The sequence below is a fragment of the Bufo bufo genome, chromosome 6 (assembly GCF_905171765.1).
Source record: "Bufo bufo chromosome 6, aBufBuf1.1, whole genome shotgun sequence".
Classification (NCBI taxonomy): domain Eukaryota; kingdom Metazoa; phylum Chordata; class Amphibia; order Anura; family Bufonidae; genus Bufo; species Bufo bufo.
Window position 1 is genome coordinate 331,652,684 of NC_053394.1, and position 12,305 is coordinate 331,664,988.

Sequence of the window (12,305 nt, forward strand, 5' to 3'; positions counted from 1 at the left end):
AATACGAGAAATATATACTCAGTTCACGTTTGCTGTTATTTGCGCAGAAATAATTTAGTGGCCTATTTTAGTACAAAAAGAAAAATATATTTGTTGCTTTTAGGGGTGTTTTAATTTCCATTTCATTTGTTTAGTTCAGCTACAAGTATGTCAGGCAGAGAAGTGCCAGGCCATGCAGAGAGGAGGGGAAGAGGCATGAATGTTTCTGGCGCTAGCAGAGGTCGCAGCAGAATAAGGGGTCGTGGCAGCAGTAGTCGCAGTCAGAGGCCTGAGCTCCCAGTGTCATCTACCGGTCGTGTCTTGACCAGCATCCCAGTGGTTCTTGATTGGTTAACTCGGTCGTTCACGTCATCCCAAGTGACATCAGACACCCCCAGCCAACAGTCGGTGGGTTCGTCAGACACAAACCTTAGTTGGCATGGTCCGGGAGCAGGCCCTGTGCCTTCACCTGTCCTCAACCTGCCTTTGTCCTTTTCTGTTCCCTCACCGCGAGAAGTAGTATATGCTGTAGGCTCTGCTCCACTTTTCAGCGAGGAACAGCTAGTAGAGGACAGTCAGCAGCTACTACCCAGCCAAGGTCTGGAGGAGACATCCGCCGCTTCCTCCGCTAGTCGGGCAAGTAGTGATGAGGAGAGAATTGTCACCATTCAGCAGAGGGATGACTTCTGGCTGTCCACATTGTTGGACCCCCGCTACCGGTCCAGAATAGGGGCCTTTTTTACACCCACCGAGAGGGAGAACAAACTAAACTACTACAGAATCATCCTATGTAGTCAGTTGGCCGCTGCCTATCAACCCCATCGTCCATCCTCTTGCAGGTCTTACCGGGGATGGCCCTCTGCGCTCACGTTCCACTGCCATGGCTGCTGGGGAGGGGTGCAGTGGCAGGAGAAGTACCAGCTCTATCAGCAGCAGCAACCTGAGTCTAGAGTCACTGATGAGTAGCTTTCTTCACCTACATAGTGAAGAAAATACTCACCAGCAGCAGCAGCTAGACCTGGAGCAGGATCTGAACCAGCAGGTGGTGGCATACTTAGACAGAAACCTGCCACCCCACATTGAAGATTCGCTGGACTACTGGGTAGCCAAACTGGATTTGTGGGCACAACTAGCAGAGTTTGCCCTGGAAAAGCTGTCCTGCCCGGCCAGTAGTGTGGCATCAGAGCAGGTGTTTAGTGTGGCGGGGGCCATAGTTACCCCAAGGAGAACTCGTCTGTCCAAAATGTGGAGAGACTGACCTTTGTCAAGATGAATCAGGCGTGGATCAGCCAGGATTTCCAACCACCAATTCCTGGTGCCACACCAACACTTTGATACAAGAGAACGTTTTCTTCTGACTACCTGCCTCAGCTACTACTTTGATGCTGCAACCCACCTGATGCCACACATCTGATGCCAAGAGCTCCTTATTTCACCCACCTTCGTCAGCGGGTACTGGTATTGCCACCCACCGCCCCACTCTGTTACCCGGTCACATTCAGGTCTCCTGATGTAGCTGCTGCTGCCATCTCCAAACTATGTTAACTTGCCACTATGCGGTCGCCTCCTGCTGCTGCCATCTCCACACTATGTCACCTTGCCACTCTATAGTATCCTCCTGATGCTGATGCTGCTGCCATCTCCATACTATGTCAACTTGTCACTCTGTGGTCTCCTCATGCTGCTGCTGCTACTGCTATTTCCAAACTATGTCACCTTGTCATTCTGTGGTCTCCTCCTGCTGCTGCCATCTCCACACTATGTCACCTTGCCACTCTGTTGTCTCCTCCTGCTGCTGCCATCTCCACAATATGTCACTTTGCCACTCTGTGGTCTCCTCATGCTGCTGCCGCCATCTCCACACTATGTAACCTTGCCACTCTGTGGGATCCTGCTGCTGCTGCCATCTCCACACTATGTCACCTTGCCACTCTGTGGGATCCTGCTGCTGCTGCCATCACCACACTATCTCACCTTGCCACTTTATGGGATCCTGCTGCTGTTGCTGCCATCTGCACACTATGTCACCTTGCCACTCTGTGGTCTCCTCCTGCTGCAGCCATCTCCACACTACGTCACCTTGCCAATCGCTGGCCTCATCATACTGCTGCCATCTACAGACTGTCATTGTGCCACTCGGTTGCCTCCTCATACTGCTGCCAACTCCAGACTCTGTCTTTGGGCCACTCTGCTGCTTCCACCTCACCACTATGTCATAAGTCCACTCTGTTGACTTCTCATGCTGTTCCCACCCTCCCCACTTCATAACTTGGCCACTATTTTGCCTTTCGGCCTGGCTGACATCATTATTTATTTGACCTTTCTTCTGATCTGTCAGAAGGAAAAATGAGACGCACAATGGATCCTGTCTGTGTAGCATCTGTAAGGCCTGTATAGTCCCATCAGAATTGGCTTATGATTTGGTAGCCAAAAGCAGGAGTGGGTACAAAACACAGAAGACATGCAAATATTCCATTCACATGTCATCTCTGTTTTAGTTCCACTCCTGTTTTATTTTTTGGCATTAGCAATACTGATGGATTACTGGCCAACTGCTGACCGAGTGAAGGCTTGTGCTCCACAGACAGGATCTGTTTTTTGTGGGTTATTGTTCTGACGGATCAGAGGGAGGGCAAATTAATCAGTGACGTCAACACAAACTTACTGCTGACACCCTCTCCACTCTATCGGGGGGCTCTACTTGTATAAGCGTTTAATAGAACAGGTTCTGTAGACATCTATGTGGAATCAGCTGACGACGTGTAAAAGGAGTGCGCTTCTTCTTTACACTAACATCGACCTGTAAGGCTGAGTTAATACTTGAGTTATTTGGTCGGTTTTGGCCCCGTGACTGCCCAAATAAGTGAAGTGTGCAGTGATTCTAAGAGCGATGCCTGTCATATGCATGTCATACTGACTGACAGTATAATTTCACTACCACAGCAGACTCCCTATGTGTGTTACTGCAAGACACAGTGTTCTACACCACTATAAAGGCTCTATGCAGCCCGAAAATAGCCATTTTTTATCGTGATTCGCCGTGAATAAATTCGGATCAAAGAGAATTTTTTCGGAAAATTTCGGTGAACCGGCCGAATCGGATTTTTGAGAAATTTGCTCATCTCTAGTCATCATTTTAAAAAAATCGCGGGAAAACACTTTAATTATATAGGATAAGTTAGATGGTGATGCCTAGACTAATGTGAAAATGATCCATGTACAGCAATGTGAAATATGTCAGAACTCTATCAGTTAAGGGGGTTTAATCAAGTAGAGAAGGTAGACACCCCAAGAGCAAAGGGGTGAAAAAAGTGTATTGATCTCTTCAGTTATAGTACACCGTCCGACCAGGTGAGGTGTAGGAGCTATAACACAGTGTCATCCACTTCATTGGACTGAACAGATAAACTAATCAGATATAGATGACGTATCACTTTGATCGATTAATGTCATTGGTTAGAAATCCCTTTAAGAGACATTTACAGAAGGATGTTATGCTTGGTATTATGGAGTATTAATAGAAGAATGGTTTATTCAATTTCAGAATTATAATGGTCAAAATGAAAGCAATGAAGACTATGAGATCCCTCCCATCACTCCACCAAATTTGCCGGATCATTCTCTCATGCACTTGGTCGACCATGAACCTGGATATCATTCACTGTGTCACAGCCTTCCTCCAAACAGCTTGATACCAGCTTACTCCTATCAGAACATGGACCTACCTGCAATCATGGTTTCCAGCATGCTCAGCCAAGATGGGCATCTCCTTTCTTCTCAGCTCCCTACAGTAAGTCTAGAGTCCTACTCTTTATAAACCTGCTGGCATATAGACTATTCTGTTGCATTTGTAAATGTTATTTCCTTCTAAGGTTGCTCCTTATAACACAATATATCACTTTTTTTTTTATATATATATGCAATCTGTATAATTTTGAAAGTGAATGTGTCATAGGTCTCAATGCTTTCTAGCTCATGCAAGGGTTATGGACAGGTAGTTGAAAAAGCAGGAGGAAATATGCTATGCCCTAAAAATCAACAATGTCTACCCCTACTTTACAAAAACACGAGGAAGAACTAAGAAGTATGGATTCTGGCAACAGGTTTCCTTTTATGTTATTATTAAGCATCGCGTACATGGTAAAGTCAGGAGTATGGAGCCTTACAGCACACACTGAGGGTAAAATTTATAAAACTGGTATTAAGAAAAACTGTCTTAGTTGTCCAGAGCAACAAATCAGATTCCACCTTTCGAAGGGAGCGCTGAAAAATATAAGGTTAAATCTGATTGGTTGATATGTACAAATAAGCCAGTTTTCCTTTAGATCAGTTTTGAAAAATGTTCCCCAGAGTCCCTACAGTTCCACAGTAAAGAGCCGTAGGCTCTCCTTGTGCCACCATATGGTCCCTCCCTCAGTATGGAATCATGCTATAGGGCTCTCCCCTAAAAGAATTGCTTATTTATAAAATGGACATTCGATGAAACAAGGCACAATTTTATACTGGACAGCTATGTAGGTATAGTATGGGCCCATCAATTTCTATAGGCATTGTATGGCTCTATTATAGGGCCCTTTGTAAAAGGTCTTATAGGACCTACAAACCTACCAATATATCACTGTACAAAGAGCATTTTTTTTATTACCTTTTATTAAGGCAATATCGATTCATGATAACTTATGTGATGATAAACTTCTGTGTACATTATTATAAGGTACAGTATGTCTGTTTATTCTATTTTAAAAAACTTGTTTAATCTATCTCTTGGTGGGGGTCTGTCACCCTTGTGATCAGCTGAAGAGGTTGTGGCACTCTGGTTAGCATCGTGGCCTCCTCGCAGCTTACTGCGCACAGTGCCGTTCATTGGATAGCAGATATGCTTGGCATTGCAGCTCACTGAGCTCAGCTTACTAACCTCACTGTCTTATAAAGAGGCACTTACGGAGCCTGCAGTCTCTTCAAACAGCTCATCAGCGGGGTGTGGGAGGTCAGACCCCTACCAATCAGATATTGATGACCTCTCCTGAGGAGAGGTCATCTGAATTGAACACTCGGACAACCCCTTTAACCATAAGCTAGCAAAGAACTGTAGGACTTCTTTTTGGAAAGTCACATAAAAATATATCTCGACCTGCTAAATCTCAGGTTTGTCATTTACCTTCTCCTCTACATTCTCTACCTAAGATATCTTGTGTAGCACCATCTGGTGGACTTTACTTTAAGAGGAAATATTACCTTTCATGAAATTTCTTAGTGAATTATTGTATTCCCCATAATATAACAATTCTGGAGCAACTTTTCCCATAACTATATGCTGTGCCGTTTTTCTGTTATTCCACTTCAATATTTATGAATACATTGACAAATGGCTGTTGTCATGGATCAGTGCCACTGAATGGCTATACTCTGGAGGGGCGTGACTAAGCAAATACCTGGTTTGCACTAGAGCCTCAGATGGTGAGGATAGACTTGAGCCATTAGGGTAGTTGCCAGGGGCTACTCCAGAGCAATCCCTGAGTCAGTGGCAGCTGGTCCAGGCGGACCAGGAAATACCTGGGAATTTACCAGAAGTACACACGTAGTCAGGCAGGTGGGGTCGTTACCAGGAGCAACAGTGCAGTACCGAGGGATGAGGCAGAGGCGTAGTCAGACAGGCAAAAGGACAGGGCAGGCGCCATACAGGTCAGGCAATCCGGTTCGGCAACAGGAGAGACAAGGCAAGCAGGCAGGGATCAGATAATAAGCAGAGTCCAGGAACAAATTATTATTTAGGAGCACACGAGGGTATAAGGAACCAGCAAACTCAAGGACCTTGACACTGAGGCATCTGGGAAGAGGGCTGAGCCACTTAAATGCCTGCAGGAGAGCAAGGGGTATTCAGCGAGGTCACCCGACCTAACCCACACAGCCCAGGGAGTGATGCGCTCTGCCTTTGGAGCGGTGTAAAATGAAACCAGCCGACCTCATGCTGTGTCCAGGGCTGAGTGGAAGCTGTGGACCGGAATCCTAAAAAGCAATACCACCTACAGACACAGGGCCCAGGACCACAGCGGTGAAATGGGAAGCACCAACCACAGGTCCCCACCGAGCTAGGCGCCCGGGACCGCGGTGATAAGCGAGAGAACAGGGGCATACAGCAGCCGCTGTTACAGCTGTGACAAGTTGGGGGTGTGCCCCTACACACTCTGACACTCACTAATCTAAGCTAACAGTTCCATTCTGTGTACAAACATATTACTTTGACAAGGAGAATGGTAACACCCAGTTGTCAATTTATTCTTATATTTCTAAAAAGATAACAGAAAAATGTCAATATAGAGTTTTGTGAAAAGTTACTAAAACAGACATAAGAACATGGCAGCCACACACCATGAGTAGCACAGGTACTAGCTTGAAAAAGGGTCATTTCAAATGTAGGCCCAAAACCCTGCTGATGTTTCTGACTACTGCACCTCATATGGCTGAATAAAATAAAGATACACATATTTAAAATGCAAAGTTGGTGTGTCATCTGAAGTTGTTGTTATGAGTGATATATGGTTCCAAGGGTGGAGTGGGACCTAAAAAGAGATGTGCACCCAACAGAGGCTTCTCTTGGATGAGTGTTGTGGCCAGGGATTGTTTCAATGCTAAAACAGACATATCAGGAGAGTCAACAGGTCTGCTTAAAAAATGTGGAAAACTGCTACTAGGCAGTATAGTTGTCACACAAATTAAGACAAACCTGTGTTTTCCGCCTCAGAGCATCTGCAGCCACCACCCGCCAGCCTGAGAACTTCTGTATCTGGATTAAGCGAGAGGGGCGGGCCAGATGTCAGGACAGAGTCAGTGCAGGCTGCAGCTAGGCAATGGTAGGTCCAAGGCATATATGCTAGGAGCGGAAGAGGAGAGGCTCTCAGGTGACCCCTCTCCTTCGGCTTTACTTTCCTCCACTCTCCTGGTCCCAGAATGTAGTGTAGTGACGCGGCCTGCCATAGCATAACAACCTGTAGTGAGTAGCAGGGACAGCAGCTCCGCTCTATGTAGATTAAATGAATGCACAGTTTGTGTGCGGTGGCGGCTTGGGTGGCTATGGGTCCCTCTTTGGCATCAGGCCGGGACGACCACCTGAAACGCCCATGTTAGGATCTGCCACTGACTGCAGTGCATTGAAGGCAATCTTCACTTTATAAGACGCACTAAACCTTTGGAACAAAAAAATGTGTCTTATAGTGTGGGTAATATGGTAAATTGTTAAGTAGATATAGGGTCCCCTAACAATAACGTACTCAATCACAGGCTGTCCTACTGAAGCACCACCACAGATGACATGGAGTATTACATTGTTCTCACTTAACTAGTTCCTATAGTTCTCTACTCAAAATTCCTTAAAGGGGTTTTCTTGGAGTAAAATATTGATGATCTATCCTCAGAATAGGTCATCAATATCTCATCTGTGGAGGTCTAACTTTTGGCATCCCTGCCGATCAGCTGTTTGAAGAGGTGGTGGTGCTTTGGTGGGGGCTACAACCTCTTTCTAGGCCAGTGACACAGCGCTTATCTGTCATATGGCCTATGAGCAGCTTAGTCCTATTTAATTGAATGGGTCTAAGCTGCAATACTGAGCACAGCCACTACAGAATGTAGGGCACAATGTACGTTATGCTGTGAGGTGGCCACAGTGCTCATCGGAAAACGGCGGCCTCTTTAAAAAACTCATTGGGGCATGCCGGGGGTTGGATCTCCACTGATCAGATACTAATGACCTACCCTGTGGATAGGACATCCATATTGAACTCCCTTAAATATGATTTTAAAAAAAGTACGTTTTATAAACTCCTTTAATTATTATTATTATTATTCATAAAGTTATTGTACAAAAAGCCAGGGTCAAAATGTCAAATATTGAGAATTTCTCGCAAGTATTGGATTTTGCCTTCCTCTAAGTGAACATATAAAAGGTTGACCTTATTGGGCTTTTGTTTTCATCCAACCTTACTATTTATGTAGCTAATTAACTGCATAAATTGTTTACCAATTCTTAAGAGCCTAATGGATAAACTAAGAATATCTTCTCTAAGAGTTGTAGGACAAATGAAGAACCAAAATGTAGTGAAAAGGAAAAGAAAGGAGAAAAGGGCAAAAAATAAACTAAAGAAGAAAATGTTTATTCTTTTAGCTGATTTTCACGAGCGGCAGTGTCCTCAGTCTGAGAGTGTAATTGTCTTTGATGCATATGTATGAGTGTTCTCTGCTGATTGGTGATTGAAAGAGAGAATGGACCTAATGTCTGATGGGGCATGTTTGGCAAATCAAGCTTTGCAGGACAGATCGCATGTTATGAATTTGCATGATTCTCCCTAGCCTCTTTGCATCACAAGTTTCCATTTAGAAAATGCCTGTTTATTTTTTTTTCCCCCATTGCTTTAATTGAATTCAAAGGCCGGCTAGAAGATGAGAATATAAAAGAGACGTCTGCATTACAGCCCCGACTGCAACTCACTATGGCTAATAACATTACTAGTGTATCCAGAGCCGCAGCGTACATTTACACAAAAAGTCATTTTTAAAATGGTTACCATCTGCAATGTTATTTATCTATAAATTCATTTTATTTAAACCTCGTTTCAATTTCTATAATTTACTATAAACCCTCCCAGAATATCTGATGAGTAGTACGCCGAGTGCTGTACTTTGCTTTGGGTCATGCTAAGAAAACAGGAGACAGTGATTTTGTCTTATTTTGAAATCAAAAGTTTGAGCAACATTTATTTTATTCACCTAAATAGCACTGATATATTCCACAGCACTTGAAACATACAAATTCTATGCAGATGTTGTCCTTGGTCAGATTTGAACCTAGGACTCCAGCGCTGCAAGGGACCTGTGCTAACCCCTAAGTCATCATCCTGAATATATTCTTCCAAATCTGTCTCGAGAGATCAGTCATCATGAAATCCCTCCTTGTAATGAACCTGTGTTTGCCTGTTAGGCAACTAGTTGTAGAAGAAGCCCTCCCCCATTGCTCTGCCTGAAATAGTAAACCAGGACTGCACGATTCACTCTTTAGCTAAGTGGAAGAGATCAAGAAGAAATTACATCATACGAACCCTGTCCTTATGTCCTATTAGTGTGTCTGATTATCATAGAGAGGGGTCCCATGCTGTAGCTGACTCAGGCCTTCCATATATTACATGAACGGCCATATATCTAAATGGTTGCCATGTCTGGCTTGTTGTTTGAAATCAACTGCTTGTTGGGGATCTCAAGTTACAGACCAAATTATCTCTTTGGTTCCTATGTCCCAAAATAATATGTAAATGCAACAGTAACATTAAAGAGACCCTCCAGTCCAAATCCAAAATTGACTGTATATGACAGATGCCTAGTCAGCATAACTGGTGCCCTCCATTCCTACAATGCTGCTTCCATTCCTCTGCTTCTGTTCTTCTCCCACACTGGATTGCTTTTAAGATGGCCTCCAAGGTCTGTGAGATGACATAGGCACTGAGTCCATCCTAGGACAGTGCAAGAAAGGTGTTTCTTAGACATTCATATTGCCATCTGAATGGAGAAGTCTGAGAAGGTGAAGGTCATATTGAAAGTTATTCAACAGGTAACCAGAATGGATGAATGCAGGCAGCAAGGGATAAATGGGGGGCACCAAAATTTCAGTTTTGGACCGTGAGGTTGAGTAGGCAACAGTTGATGCTCATGCCCAACGTGAAGAAATTTCCTCCTAGCTGTGTGTCAAGATTGTCCTAATGACAATGATGACCACCAGATCCTTGTAGCACAACTTTCAAAGTGTAAATTGCACTTTTCTAGTCATGCAGAGTAAGAAGAGTGGATAAAGCCATGTTTGATATCCCTTCATGTCTGGCCACTTATTCGACCATAGCAACAACCTAAAATGTAACATACAGTAAGTACCCACAAGCGGGAGAAGAATCCAATATGACCTTTATAAAGAGATCACCCAGGACCACTGACTTTCTGATATGATGCCTGAGATGCCTCAATAAAGGAATTTGTATGCTAAAGATTGTCATCTTTAGGACCTGACATTACAGCCAATTCTCCTCCCGTTACTACTGTATTTGACCCTATTTTCTGATAATGATCATTTTCTTTCCCATTCTTGGGTAGAAATGGTCTATGTGTAAATCAGCCTATAAAATACAGCCAGGGGAAGGTAATCAGGATGGGAGAGGGAATTAGGATTTATTAAACAGCTTCTTGGACTTGGAAATCATTTATTCTTCCAGCGGGCCTTGGAAAACGGTCCATTTTTCTGTTTTATTGCTTGGTTTTACAAATGGAGCTGGTGGCTGCTATAAATCAGAGTTAGCAGAGATGAGAACTGTTTCGTTTACCATCAAACCCCATCCAATAAAGATTAAAATGAATTCCCACATCCTCTAGGTTAATGCACAGAAATGCGCTTTTAAAGGGTTTTTTCGGAGGCTGGGTCTATGTGCATCTGAAGCGTATTTTGAAATTATTTTTGTTACTGCTCCCGACCATTTTTACCCTGGAGACAAATATTTGAACATGAATCAGTAAAGTGACATGAAAGAGAATTGTGAATTACATTACGCTCGATTCTGCGCATTTTAGAACCAGATTAATGCCGGCATCTTTACTGTAGGTAATGAGGGATTCTGTTTTATTTAGATGTGGTGCTTTCACTGATGTGCACTTGAAAGTAAATGATCAGCCCTTGCGAGGCCTTTGGTGAACTAAGGTTAAAGAGGGCTCAATATGACTGTTAAAGCTCAGTCATTCCTAAAATAGGATTATTGCCATTGACTATAATAGACAAGTTTTTTCTTCCATGACATGCTGGTTGAGGAGATGTGTACATCTCAAGTCTTATAATCAGGACTTTGACCATGGAGCATTAGCGATATCATACTTTGCATTGACTATACGGTGCAAATTCAGACAGCAAAGTGACAAAGGTCTTAGGAGCAGATTATTTAGGTATGGTCAGGATATCCCATAGATCTTGATCACCAGGTTTCACCCCTGTCAGCTAAACATATGCTGATGTTCAGGACCTCATCAGGATTCCTAATGTGGCTTCTAAATGTGACCCGTAGCCTTATTTTGCTAAAAAAAAATAGGTTTTACTAACCTGTCACTTAAAGAAATAAGGTGCCCAAGGGGATGTCAGAGGATGTCAAGGGATGCAAGGTGCCCGCCGCACCCACCGCCGTTCGTGCCCAGCACCGCCTTTCCAGACTTCTGCACCGCCTCCTAATCCTCTGTGCCGCCTCTCGCTCTCCCTCCATCCCCCCTCCTCCCTCCTCCTGCTGTAAGATCTCGTGCGTGCGCACAGGGCTCTGCCTGATGCGCCCGTGCGGACTTCTCGATTTGGCTTCTTGGCTTCTTCGCTCAACCCAGGTATGACCTGCACTCTGGCGCCAGCCTCTCAGAGCCCTGTGCGCACGCGCGGTATCTTACAGCAGGAGGAGGGAGGGAGAGGCGGCACAGAGGATTAGGAGGCGGTGCAGAAGTCTGGAAAGGCGGCGCTGGGCACGAACGGCGGTGGGTGCGGCGGGCACCTTGCATCCCTTGACTTCCCCTGACATCCCCTTGGGCACCTTATTTCTTTGAGTGACAGGTTAGTAAAACCTGTTTTTTTAGCAAAATAAGGCTACGGATCACATTTAGAAGCCCACATTTGGAATCCTGATGAGGCCCTGAACATCAGCATATGTTTAGCTGACAGGGGTGAAACCTGGTGACAGAATCCCTTTAAACATCCTTTATACTTCAAGTGCTCCTCAAATACATTTAATAACTAGAATCAAGTCTCCCATATTTATGGTGTATGTTAAGGGATCAACTTCAATGCTGAAAGGCCCAAAAACCTTACAGTCCACTAGAGGGAGCTAGAAGGAAAACTCTACATGTATAGCTTCTATGCTGACCTATTTGTCTCCATGGTAACAGACAACAAATAAACCCTGCGTAGTCTGATCCTACAGACATACTACCTTACATCTTTCTAACTTAAAGTCACTATATAGAGAGTTTGTGTCTGGTCTGCTATCATGGAGACACATAGGTCTGCCTAGAAGCTGTAGACTTAAAGAGGTTGTACAGGGCGTTTATATTGATTCCTGACACCCCGACTTACTGCCTGAAGAGGAGGTGCTCACTTGCAGTGTAATTACACATGCTGATCCCACTCAGTTGACATGCTCGACGCGCAGAGTCATCTTGAGGAGGAAGCAGTGCTCATAGGAGAGCCACCTCCTCTCCAAACAGCTGATTGGTGAGGATGCGGGGGATCGGACCCCCGCCAATCTGATATTGATGACTTGTCCTGAGAACAG

General features: G+C 44.4%; 1 protein-coding gene across 3 annotated transcripts in view; it reads left to right on the plus strand.

Annotated features, from left to right (window-relative positions):
- The window catches only part of TOX2 (TOX high mobility group box family member 2), a 131,129-nt gene that overhangs the window by 86,888 nt on the left and 31,936 nt on the right, over positions 1-12,305 (plus strand). For all 3 annotated transcript variants that reach the window (XM_040437557.1, XM_040437558.1, XM_040437559.1), the window contains one exon: positions 3,524-3,769. In XM_040437557.1, the coding sequence (XP_040293491.1) occupies positions 3,524-3,769 (246 nt within the window). The remainder of the gene's footprint in view (positions 1-3,523; positions 3,770-12,305) is intronic.